The sequence below is a fragment of the Ochotona curzoniae genome, unplaced genomic scaffold (genome assembly GCF_017591425.1).
Source record: "Ochotona curzoniae isolate NIBS_2020 unplaced genomic scaffold, NIBS_Ocur_1.0 scaffold_461, whole genome shotgun sequence".
NCBI classification, from domain to species: Eukaryota; Metazoa; Chordata; class Mammalia; order Lagomorpha; family Ochotonidae; genus Ochotona; species Ochotona curzoniae.
The window spans coordinates 506,361-520,022 of record NW_024467120.1 but is presented as its reverse complement, the minus strand read 5'-3'; the positions used below and the strand labels follow the sequence as shown (position 1 = coordinate 520,022).

General features: G+C 41.1%; 1 protein-coding gene across 1 annotated transcript in view; it reads right to left on the bottom strand.

The window, feature by feature from the left end:
- Nucleotides 1-13,662, bottom strand: part of LOC121147738 (zinc finger protein 585A-like) — a 163,847-nt gene that overhangs the window by 137,816 nt on the left and 12,369 nt on the right. The window contains exon 4 of the mRNA XM_040967643.1: nt 12,628-12,731. Coding sequence (XP_040823577.1) covers nt 12,628-12,731 — 104 coding nt within the window. The remainder of the gene's footprint in view (nt 1-12,627; nt 12,732-13,662) is intronic.

The following is a 13,662-nucleotide window of genomic DNA, read 5'->3' as shown; positions in this document are numbered from 1 at the left end:
ATTCCATATCTGAGTGCTGGTTTTAGTCCCAGTCTATCTACTTCCAATCTTGCTCTCTGCTAATCAGCCTCAAAAAGCAGCTAATGATGGTTCAAACCCTCGTTCTTCCGTCACCCATATGAAAGATTAATTGGATTTCTTGAATCTTGCCCTGGCCCAGCCCAGCCCTGGATCTTGTTGCCATTTGGGAACCAGTAGATGGAAGATTTTTCATCTCCTCTTCAAAAATTATTGTCCTTTTGCCTATGTTGTGGTGTACTGTGTAAAGCAAACAGTTGCTGCACTGACATCCCACTTGGACACTTGTCCAAGTTCCTGCTCCACTTCGATCCAACTGACGTGGCTGGGAAAGCATCAGAGGATGACCTGAGAGCATCCCTGCATCTAACGTGCCTGGGAAAGAATCAGAGGATGACCCTCCACCCACATGAGAAACCTGAAAGAAGTTCCTGGCTCCTAACTTCGGACAGGCCTAGTGCTGGCCATTGAGGTCATCTGACAAATGAACCAGTAGATGGAAAGTCTGTCTGTTTCTGCCTCGCCCTCTTTATCACTGTTAACTCTGCCTTTCAAATAGATAAATAAATCATTTTTTAAAAAATAATGCTCCTTGGATTCTTTCTTCTCTTTGATAGATTTCTTCAAGTACTTGCCACGTATACAATAGAGACAATGGTAACACAAATTTAAACAAAAACAAATCTAGCGAGGACTGAATTATCTACTATTTGTAATGAGAAAAAAATTTTTTTCTCTTCTTTCCTTTTGACTTTCAAGGCATTTGTCTGAAGCTTTGTCTGAATTTCTTAGTTCTTAATCTTCCTCCTGGATCTAATACACCATTTTTTTAATGTGTCAAAGAAAGGAATCTTAGATTCCATTATGAGATATTTCTAACTCTCCCATATCTAGATTTAAATGAATAGAAATTCAATTCTATAGGGTAACATTGATAGGCTTATAATTAGCTTTTAGATAAATTTGAATAACTGCCCACTTCTCTTATACATGCATGATTGCTAGATTTATATACTTAAAAACCGTGAAGTATTCCTTAAGTGTGACTAGACAGGAGTGTACTTCTAAGTTTATTGAGATAAGCCTCTTTTGATTTTAGGGCACATGAATAAACCATTCAAAAATAGCTTCCATCACTTTTTAATACACTGGTCATTGTCCTAACCATTATCCCATGCTTCATTGATTTTCCATAGCAGCATTATAAAGAAGGCACTGTTCTTTCCCATAGTTCATAGGCAAGCAAATTGAACCAGAAATTGGTGAAGTACTTTACTCACACAAGCCACACAGCTAGAAAGATCCAGAAGAAGGACCCTATTCAGACATAATGAACCTAAAGCTTATACTTCTCTGTACTAAGCTTCTTTACCAGTACACTGCATCTCATTGCTTCTCAGGTATCTGAAATTTCACTAACACATTTGGTCTTTTACAATGAGGCATAATCCTTAGTTAAAATACTAATATTCTGGTGAGCCAATATGTCAATCTACTTCATCATTAATACCATTAAGTGTGAGTTAATGCATTAATCTTTCTATTGTGATGTAAGTTTTTTTAAGGTATACTTATTTCTAATAAAAATACAGATTTACAGAGAGAAAGAGATATAGAAAGATCTTCCATCTGCTGCTTCATTCCCCAAATGGTTGAAACAGCTGGAGCTGAACAAATCCAAAGTCAGAAGCCAGGAGCCTCCTTCTGGGTCTCCCAAGTGGGAACTCCCAAGGCTTGGACCATCCCCTACACTGCTTTCCCAGGCTAGGAGCAGGAAGTTGAATGGGAAAAGGAGCAGCTGGAACATAAGTTAGCACCATATGGGATACCAGCATTTACAGGTCAGAATTAGCCAGTTGAGCCATCAAGCCAGCTCCTGTGATAAGTTGCAAAACAGGGTTCTTATATTTTATATCAGCTGCCATTTACATAATAGCATTGCATCAGTAACCTCTTTAAATTTATTTAAGATTTATTTATTTGAAAGAGTAACAGAGAGCATGCAAGAGACAGAGAGATCTAAACTGGAGCCATCCCAATGGCCACAACTGGAGCCAGCCGTCAGGTCTCCCACATGTGTGGCAGTGGCTCAAATACTTGGGCCATTTATGCTGCCTTTCCTAGGCCATCAACAGGGAGCTGAATCAGAAGCAGAGCAATCAGGGCAAGTACCAGCACCATTAGAGGATGTGGCGACTCTACCTGTGGGTTCCATCAATAGCCTTTCAGAACATTTTGAATTAAATACTTTGAAATGTATGGGATCAGTAAAAGAGCCTTAATACAAAATCTAATCACTAGCTTTGTTGGAAACAAAACAAAACTTGCTTTACTCTTAACTCAGGCCTCCTGAAATTGGTTTTTAAAATTGGTTTCTAGCTTGTTGCAAGAACTGATCATGCTGTGGGCTCACGTTGATAATTCCCAATATATATCACCATATGGCTCATGGTTCTTAGTTATGCTCTTTGAGGGTAAAGCTTCAGTTACATCTGAGTACCTTTCCCTACAAAACTCGCTTATGACGTTTTTGGAAATCTAATAGGTTTTTTACATATTGCTTAAAAATGATGTTTTAAGATTCATTGATGATTTTGTTAGGAAGTGCCACACTTCCTTTAACCAATGAAGAAAGGTTGATCTTTTATTAGCTCTCAGCTATTTTTAAATAAATCTAATCATAGTGGGAAAAGTATTGCACCTTAATTCACACTTATGTTACAAATGGCTATGTTAGCTTAACATACACACCAAATGAAGGATGGAAACTAAAATGAAAAGTCAAGTAGGCATGTGGCCTAGAAGTTAGATGCTCACAAGTAACATTAGAATGGTTTGTAGGTCATGCTGCAATTTCTTGCCTCTGGGAGGCAACAGGAGATTGGCAACATGGCAACATGCAACATGCACTGAGTTCCCAGGTCAAGCTTTCGGTTGGCAGAGGTCTGAAATTTTCAGGCGTTCATGAGGTGGGTCAGTAGGAGAATGTTTGCTTTTTCTCTCTCTTCTCTTGCTCTCTTTTTCTCTCTCATAAAATAAATTAAAATAACATAGCATAAAATAAAATAAAAGTGGACCTGAACAATTGGCCATATCAGTTCCTTACCAGGAAATGGAGACAGGTAATCCCCCAGCTCATAATGCTACTTCAGACAACATTCCCACCTCCTTCAAAAGGTCTCATACCTGCAGCCATGACAGGACAGGACAGACAGGAGACTGAGAGTGGGAGTTTCATGACATCCACCTCTCTAGCTCTAAGAATCGTATCAATTAAGCTGTTTTGTTTGGATCAATATATCCCCTGCACAATTAAAATTTTTAAGAAAACTAGCCAACCAGCAAAGCATTTCTGCAAGACTTACTGACTTCATTTCTTGTAAGCTAATCCAGGTGTGTCAACCTCCCTGAGCCAGTCAGTCCTGGACACTGACAAGAAACAGTTTGTTGGTATGTGAGTTGGTGGACTGTAGAAAATGGTAAATCAAAATTATCACCACTTGAGTTCCTCCTCGACAATATGTCCAGATGTGACCATTCATTTCTATTTAAAACTTTAATGCCAACCCATCTTTTAAAAAACAAGATCAGTTTAGCTATTTGAGATTATTCAGTTATTTGAGGGGCAGAGTTACAGAGAAAGAGAGAGAGAGAGAGAGAGAGAGAGGACTGTGTCCATCCAAAACCAAAAGCTGGAGCTTCTTTCATGGCTGCAGGGGCTCCAGCATTTGGGCAAGCCTCTCCTGTTTTCCCAGGTGCATTACTAGGGAATTGATTCAGGAATAGAGCACCTGGGACTTAAACAGGCATCTATATGTGGTGTCAGCATTGTAGGCCGCAGTTAAGCTCACTAAGCCACAGTGCTGGCCCCTTGCCAACCCCTTGATTCTCAGAACAAGAATAGTCTGTCCTCACTGATTCACCTCTGCAAGAGTGTGTGACTCAACTATTTGAATAAGAAGACAAGCATTTTACACAAATTGTCCATGAAATTATATTAGAATGAAAAACAGAAAAAGGTTAACTTAAACATATTAACTTTTATAATAACTGGTTTTGCAAATGGTTTCATTTATAAAGTGAGCAAGATAATAATTACCTACTGATTATATCTAAAATTATTGGATATCCTGCTTTGAATAATCCCAAGAAAAGTATCATATAAAAATAGACAACATGACTGCATAGGAATGAAAGAACATTTTTGAACACTGGTGATGTATTCATATATTCTTCCCATTACTTTGGCCTGTTACTTTACTTCAATTTAAGAGTAACTCAATGTTATGAACATGACCACATTTCATGAAGAAGCTATTTGCTCCTTAATTCTGGATATTTCTTAACTGGAAAATGACAGAAATATTTTTCTTTTTCTAGTAAATAATCTTGTTTTGTAATATTAGATTAGACATTGATAGTTGTGCAAATGATAAAGGAAAAGAGTGAAGAAACTACTGAGAAATGTTCTTCATTATCCTCCTTGAAACAACTCAAGGAGGCTGAAACACACAGGATCTGCAATATTCTACCAGCAGAGGTGGGGGGCCAGCTGTGCTCTTGCTGACTGCTTAGAAGGTACTTTTCCTTCCTGAACATTTACACAGGCAAATCAATGATTCCTTGCACTTAATAATTTAAACACACCTTGGAAAAAAAGATGTCAACAGTGTAAGTCAAGAGAAGTCAGTCTGACAGAGCTGTGATTCAGCAGGTCAGGAGCCATGTCATCCATTCAGGATGATAGACTTCAGCAGGTGGGGGCAGATGGTTGTCCTGGGTGGAATCAGAGGAAGGACTGCTTGCCTTGACAAGTACTTTCACCCCTGCGGTTAGGAGGGGAGATTCCAGGGCTCCTCCTGCAGCTTCCTACCTTGGAAACACCAGTAGTCCTCACTCAGCAAAGCCTGTCTGGGCAAGAAGGTGCTGGTGGGCAAGTCAGCTTCGAGCTCCTGGTGAATGAGTCCAACTTGTCAGGAAGGACTCATTCCGGAAATTCCCAAAGGTTTGTTGAGAGGGAAATTAATTACTTCACAGCTGAGAGGTCCGTCATTGTGATGCCAAAAGCATGGCTTTTACTACAACCTCCACAACAGTGGATTTCCATTTGGGGTTTAGTGCAGCAAGAAGTGTCCAAATGTCTTACACAACCTGAGCCAGCAGAGGCTGAGTCACCCAAACACGACCAGTGGCCTTCTACTTACCCTCAGTGTGTCCATAGGTGGCCTTCCATTGAGAAATGTGTTGTCACTCAATCTTGCTGTTGCCGGGTAGTTTGGATGGTTCTGCAGGCGGGCCTCAGAGCTGCTCTCCTGTAATCTTCCTGTCTCCAAAGTGTGCTGACGGCAGGGAGGAGCTGCTGCTCCCTGACCTATTTTCTGGTGCAACATCTTCCAGCGCTAGTCTTAATGACATCACTTACTATCATTGTCAGGGTCAGGCTCTGTCGAGAGCCCTTTAGGCACTTTCACACTCTGTTCTTGACATCAAAGGTACCATCTCAGTAGGTGTAGCTATTAAGCCTGGGAGATGCTTTTCTCAGTCAGCCAAATCTTCTCATCTCCCTGATTCTCATCACATTGTTTGTCTCATACAGACCATGTGCTCCAGTTGTTACCCCAAAATAGTGTATGTTATGAAAATGAAGGGCTCAGAATGGATGTCTATACCAGGGCTTTTTTTCAACCTCAGTGTGATGAGAATGCTTCCTTTTGTCACAGACATCTTCATCTACTGGCCAGCCTGGAGACACTAAGATTGTCACCTACTGCATTTGCTTGGCCCGTCCTGTTCTCCTGCATGCCAAGAAGGGTATTCTGAAGATGGAGCTGCAGTCACCACATTTCCACATCACAAAAGGGGTGGGTTGGTGGTTTTCATGCCAGAGCTGCCTCAGTCGTGCAGTTGCTCAGTCCCCCATTCATTTTAGCACCCATGGATTTTCATGATGCTCACAGTGAACTCATGGTTGATACTCTTGGCAGTGTGATTCAGTGTTGACCTTATGGTGCATTCCTGAGGTGGATTGAGCACGCCCTAGAAATCTCCCAGTTAAGTAAAGTCCCAGAGAGTTCTTGAATAGTCCTTCAGGGTCAGTGATGGGGCTGTCCCTTTCTAAGCTGCTGGGACCAGGATCAAAGTCACTAGGCCATAGGCATCATACTATTTTCTCTTTACTTCATCCACTCAACATCTTGTAAGCTTCTCCCAGCTGGGAAAATTCTCCTTGGCTTTGGGATCATCCTTATTTGCGTCAGGGAGCAGGTAATAATAGGCTTTCTTGATATCTTTCTGGCTGGAATTTTGAGGCATTCCTAAGACCTGGTAATAATCTTCTTTAGCTAAATGGACGCCTGTGTAGAAGGAAGTAGTAAAAATAAAAGGGTATCCTTTAGCTTGTATGAAGCTAACATTGGGTATCAGTGTCAGCAGTGCCCAGGGGGTCTGCAAGCTTTCAGGGAAGGTATCAAAGCAGTCATACACAGCTTGCAGTGACCATGATCTTCCAAAACAGCCAAGGAACTTTCCTTGCACTGCCTAGTACTTGCAATTACTTTAGCCAGCTGCCAGGGAACTGAACAGCCACCAACAACCATCTACCTTCTGCATGTTACATTGCTGGATTATCTTGACCTGAGAAACAACAAAACCTAATGATAAACCTACAGCTTTTTTTTTTTTCCAGATCTGGATTGCTTGGTTGCATGATGCTACCTTTTGATTTAGTTTTCTTCCAGATTTTTGAAGAAGGTTTGAAAATAAGATATCTATGGAAACAATAGGAACTTCTACAAATAGAAATGATAAAATAAGGCTGATTCTGTGGATTTTGTTCCTCCTTCTCTGCATATTTATGAAATGACAGAAATCATTGGAGAAAGAAAAGTCTAAAGCTAATTAAGTTATCGTGGTCTACACTTTACTCTGAAAGAAAAATATATCCCTCTATGATTAAAACTTGACTTCTTCCTGGTTGCAGAGTGAACCAAACCTGAACTATTGCATCTAAGTATTCAATTCTGCCTAGGAATACCCTGCCAGATAATTAGATTGATTTAACTTACTTTAAGAACTATTGGTTGGGCAACTGCATGGTGATGGATAATCCTTTATGGAGCTTATAGAAAAGGCATGATCTAGCTACAAGCAAATTAGCAGCAATAGTACTGTAGTCTAATAAATGCCGTTAAGTCTTAGTCTGTGCAAGTAAAACCAGAGGAGTACCAATATGCCTTTGTGAGGATTTCTTCTTATTTTCAGTAAGCTCTTAAATCAGGGAAAACAAAAATCCCCCTGGTGGGTAAGACAGAAAGTGACATTATTTGCCTTTTATCATTGCCTGTGCTTTTTGACTTTTTAAAATGATTATTAGGGAACAATGTTTAGTGTTGTGGTCCTAGTCCCCAGAGTGCTAATTCCCCCAAGGAGGTGGTGGGCTTCAGGGATCAGGCCTGGATACAAGCACAGGCGAGGAAATCAGAGAGTGGAAGGTGAACATGCCACAAAAGCCCAGCAGGCTACTCAGCAGCAGATGGATCTGATGCTATTCAAGGAGGATAGCACGGCAAGTGACCAGAGCACAGTAGCATGGCTGCTGGAGGCAGTTCCTACACAGGGACCAACATGGGCATGGCTACGACAGAGCAGAAACACACTGTCATCGAGATTACAGTGAAGATAGCTGCTGTGCCAAGCACCAGACTGAACACTGGGCACAGGGTGGCCCCACTGTCAGCACAGCTGGGGTTGCTATGGCCATTAGATAAAGCCCATGAACTTGATAAAGGATGGAGCAAAGAACAGGTGAAAGTAAGAATAGTGTTCCCTCCTATTGCACATCTCAAAAAGGGGAGTAGAAAACCAAATGCATCTTACTTGTGGGCCAGCTGTATCCTCCATGGCCATGCATATGGAATGATTCAGATTTTCAACTGTTGGAATTGCAGGCACCTTCAACTATCTGATTGTAAGAGGGAATGTAGCTGGTTCTGGATATGGCCTGGCTCTCACAAGTTCCCTAAGTTGGTAAGTTTCCAATTCCAAAAGAGGCTTGGGGGAGAAATCACAGCTGGCAATCATGGTGAGTCCACTGCTACCTTTCTAGTGTGGCGCAGTTGGAGAAATCAAATTTCAGGTTACTCAGAAACATGCTCAGTCAAGGGTGCAGGATGTACATTGGAATTCTCTCCTCTGCAGTTGGCCTGCAAAGTCTGTGCGTCCTTGAAGGAGGAGGTAAAGGCTCTCAACTGCGCTGGACAATAAGAGAGTCGCAGAGAAACTTAAGAGGAGTTTCCTTCATGGACTACCCAGCCTGTGGATGGAAAGAACCTGACCACATCATTTTTGACAAAGGCCTTGAGCCTCCCTCATCCATCACTGTGCGGCTCCCTGAGGCTAGCAAGTCAACCAACCTGAAGGTGTTGTCAAAGGAACCAGCTGTTTGTTCTTCCACTAACATCCATACAAGGTATAGACACATGTTTTCAGGTGCCTTACTCCTAACTGAAACCTGTTTACAATGCCTATGATTGACACTTGTTCAACGGTAGTCAGGGAGGAACAGAAGACTTTGGAGATATACCCAAGGGAGAAAAGGACAGGAAACCCATGAAATTATTGATAAAAATAGGTACAGTACAATGCTGTTTAAAAATGTGAAAGATACAAAATCAGTTTTAAGAGTAAGCAATATGGGGCCTGGCGCGGTGGCCTAGCAGCTGAAATCCTCACCTTGAACATGCTGGGATCCCATATGGCCATCAGTTCTAATCCTGGCAGCTCCACTTCCCATCCAGCTCCCTGCCTGAGGCCTGGGAAGGCAGTTGAGGATGGCCCAGAGCCTTGGGACCCTGCACCCACATGGGAGACCTGGAGGAATTTCCTGGCTCCTGGCTTCAGATTGGCATAGCACCGGCTGTGGCAGTCACTTGAGGAGTGACTCATCGCATGGAAGATCTTCCTCTTTGTCTTTCCTCCTTTCTATATATCCGATCTTGCAATAAAATTAAATAAATCTTAAAAGAATAAGCAATATGAAGCTTAATGTTTCTCAAACCACTATAAGACTAATAAATACTCATTTTCTGGCTAGCATACTGGCATGGCATATTAATCTGCTGCCTGCAATGCTGGCATCCCATATGAACACTGGTCTAAGTCTCAGTTCTTCTACTTCCAATCCAGCTTCCTTCTAATGCACATGGGAAAACAGCAAGCTATGACTAAATCCTTCAGTATTGCTACCTGGAAAGAAATGGCTCCATTGTGTGGCCAATTGGGGAGTGAATGGGTGGATGGAAGATTTCTTTCTGTCTCTCTCTAAATATCTCTCCATCTGTTTCCATGTAACTTTATGTTCTAAATGAATCTTGAAAGAAAAAGCCTGTATTTTATAAAAACAAACAAAAGTACTAAGAGGGGAAAAGTGGTTCTGTAAAATGTAGGCTAACAAAAATGAATCAAGAAGAGTTTACATTTTGGGAAAATGCAAATGAACTTGATATATTTGTAAGTATTAACCAAATTCTGATCGTTTTTCCCAGACCTGCTTTTTCGATACTTTAAAAGCTTCAGAATTCCTCTTTCAAATTTGTTTCATAAATTAGTAGAAAAAAAAGAAAATTCATGAAAACACCTTTTATTTTTATGTACATTATACTAAAATTTTTTAATTAAGTGAATATGTGTTATTAATTTGGATATATAATTCATAGATGAGTACGCCAATGAGACATATTTATTCCAAACATAAAGGTAAATGTACCACAATGTCGCCATGTTTTTTTTAGTAGAATGTGGAGATGCTGGCACTAATTTTTGAGAACATATCTTCTCAACTTTCATTGAAAATCCTTTCAGTGGGAAAGACTGAACTCAAGGATGGATGAATATGTTCAATATTAGAATCTAATAGAACCTCCTTTAACTCCAGGAATAGCAGCTCTAATGTGGTGTGCTCATGATTTACTGACAGATGCAGTGCAAACTGGAGAGATGGCGCTACTCCCATTTGCCCTAATTGTGAAGTGCTTTTCCTTCCTCATCTTACTGGAGATGTGGGTATTCTTGCGGGGGATATAAAATGATATCTTTTCAAGTTGTTTCTGTTGAAGAGTATAATCTATTAACCAGTCTGCTGATTTTGCAAATGTTTGAATGATAAAAAAAAAGTGTTACGCGGGAGATAATATTGAGCAAGGGCAGAAATTGGCTTTAGAATTCAAAATATTAGCTGAAATTTGCACGCTCTCTGAACATATAAGCAAAGGTGGGTGAAAAAGATTTGAAACATCAGAAAGTTCATTTAATTCCTGCTTGGTTAGTGTGGAGGGAGTTGTTTGCTAAGTACTGTTTTAGCACAATCCAGGCAGCTGACAGTGACATCAAATCTGAATTCCATAAGCACTGTATGCTTTCTAGAGGTCTACTTTGTACACTGGGCAGCCATCATGGCTGGAAAGAGAACTCAATAGCTTTCTTTAATATGCATTTTAAAGGGAGATGTGAACAGATTATAAATACAAGCTCTGCACTGAAGACCCATCCTGCAGAAAGCAGATTCTTGGGTGGTACAATTCAAGCAGATATGGGGCCCAGCTTGTTAGCCTAGTGGCTGAAGTTCTCACCTAGGATGGTTTGTATCCTAGTTCCATTTCCCTTAAAGCTCCTTGCTGGTGTCCTGGGAAAGCAGTAGGGGATCTTGAATGGGAGACCTTGAAGAAACTCCTGACTCCTGATCAGCTCAACTCTGGCTATTGAGGCCTCTTGGAGAGTGAGCCAGCAGATGGAAGATCTTTCTGTCTATCCTTCTCTCTGTAATTTATTTTTTTATTTTTTATTTTCATTACAAAGTCAGATATACAGAGAAGAGGAAAGACAGAGAAGAAGATCTTCCACCCACCAATTCATCCCCCAAGTGACTGCAGCGGCCGGTGCTATGCCGATCTGGAGCCAGGGAACCAGGTCCTCTTTCGGGTCTCCCCCGTGGGTGCAGGGTCCCAAGGCTTTGGGTCGTTCCCAACTGCTTTCCCAGGCTACAACCAGGGAGCTGAATGGGAAGTGGAGCTGCCGGAATTAGAACTGGCACCAACATGGGATTCCAGTGCATGCAAGGCAAGGACTTTAGCCACTAGGCCATGCCGCTGGGTTCTTTCTCTCTGTAAATTTGACTTTTCAATAAAAATGCAACAATCTTTTAAAAAAATCCAGCAGATACAATGAAAGACAAAGAAAGCAACTTTCTGGTCACCCAACACAGGTTCAATAGAAGGGTGCCCATGTTCTGGGAAATCTATGTGACTGTGCAATGAATCTGAAAGATTGTTCCCATCATGCTCCTAATACTTTCCTTTTTTCTTTATTGCAGTCTTTGAAGTCATTCAGCTCAGAACATCAAAGAGGACTCTGACCCTTTTGTGGATATGACCAAATTCTAATCTTCATTTTAGATTCTTCTCTATGACAAAGATAAGATTTCTGTGTATAGAGGCACAACTGTGTATAGAGTGTACAACTAGGGACAGGATTCGTTTCACAGTAAAAAAAAAAAAAAAAAAAGAAAACAAAAACAAAAAAAAAAACTGTTTACATCCACATGTGACTGAGGGATTGCCCCACATAGAGAAACACCTGTTAAAGTGTGACAAAAGGCTATCAAAAGAGGGAGAAAGTGGAAGACAACCCTACATAGCATCTTTAGCCTTGGTTCTTGGCAAAAGAGATGTTTCTTCCCTCTTTGAAAGTTACCCAGATAAAAAGAGAGGGAGATAAAGTGAGAGGGGAAGGGAGAAGGGAAGGAAATGAGAGAGGGAGAAAGATCTTTTCTCTGGTTCTCTCCCCAAAGGACTGTGAAGGTGCCAAGGCCAGGGCTGGGCCAGCTGTAAGCCAGGAGCGAGGATCTTCATCTAGGTTTTCCACATGGGTGGCAGAGGCCCAGGTATTTAGGCGATCTTCTGCTGCCTTCCCAGGTGTATAAACAAGGAGTTGGATTGGAAGTGGATGAGCTGGAACTCAAACTGGAGCCCACTGAAATGATATGTTGCTGGAAGTGGCTATACCGGCTGTGCTGTGGTGTTTCCCAGTCTCTTTCATGAAGTAAATGGTTGCGGTGCCTTTCCTTTATATGAGGACAACTGGGAATTTTACAGTATCACCAAAAGTTCCGTAGGGAACTTAATTTCAAAACATCATTGTGTACAGCACCACCATTATTTTCTCCAAGTCTGTAATGAAATAGGTGTATCCTAAGAAATGGGTCATTTTGACTGACAGAGATAACCTTACATTTTGGGGCTTGCAGGGACTTCTAGTTCATTTAGAAATAAACTAACTGTAGAGTCGTATCCTTTTACTGCCTTAATTTATTGTTATGATTTTTTTCTGAAAGGCAAAGTTAGAGAGGGAGAGATAGAGAGCTTGATCTTACATCTGTTGGTTCACTCCCCAGATGATCATTTTAATGAGTAGGACTAGGCCAGTCCAAACCAGGAGTTTCTTTCTGGTCTCCCATGTGGGTGGCAGGGCCCAAGCACTTCGGCCTTCTGCTGCTGCTTTCCTAGGGAGCTAAATCATAAGTGGAGTAGAGGCCAACATTGCAAGCAGCAGGCTTACCTGCTATCGACACCAGACACAATATCACATTTACTGCAAAGGTCATTGCATTTGGTGTCTTGGGAAAGTCTTGCTAAACCGTTGTTAACTTGAGTAAATCTGCCCTACAAACACAAAGAGGAAAAGGGATCCTCTCTAACACTTGATTTCTTACAAAATCTTTTTTTTAAGTTTCATTTTAAGAGAATGAGATTTTCCATCTGCTGCTTTATTCCTTAAGAGCATACAACAGCCAGTGTGTTAGCCATGCAAAATCTGGGTGTCCTACATGGGTACTTGAGCCATCATCTGCTGCCTTTTCAGGTATATTTTCCAGAAGTTGGATCAGAAATAGAATAGCTAGGGTTCAAACCAATGCTCGCAAATGGAATGTTAGAGTCCCAAGCAGCAAGTTAACCTTGCTCAGTGATTTCCAGCTGGCAGCTTTGTTTCTTCTAAGTTTAGATCCCTTTGGCAGGCTTCCTATTTCCTTTCACTTTACTCCTGCAGAGCTGCTACTTGTTTTCTTAAGCACAGTAGATAGTTTGCTTTTTAGCATATGAAAAAAGCTTTGCCAGGTGCTTTTACTTGTCATTGGGGTGAGAGAGTGACTGGGGGCTGTGCAGACATCCCAGAAGCCCTCCGTGTGTTTTAAAGCTTCTGCTGTTAAAATCAGAGGCTAATGTTAAACTCAAAACTGAAGTGCTAAAGTGGATTTTGCTGGGGGTTGGGGGAGGGGATGAAGACTGCGTGGTCTAGTTAGATTCTGAGATTTCATTTCCTTTGAAATACATGAAATGAACTGTATTTTTGGCACATTTTCCTCTGCTTGGTGTCTGTCTGGAATTGTTTCCATATGTTCTAACAAGCAAGTGTAGTATTTCATTACCATATGGCCTAGGGATTTACTTGTCATTTAAAATCAACCATGCTAGCAAAGACTAGTCTTCCTAAAATCTATCTGTGGAAAAGTAACATTTAAAAATACCTTTGTCAATTCAAGTTGCACACTTAAAAAAAACTGTTTAGGAACTTTTAAAATGTGTAACATATACA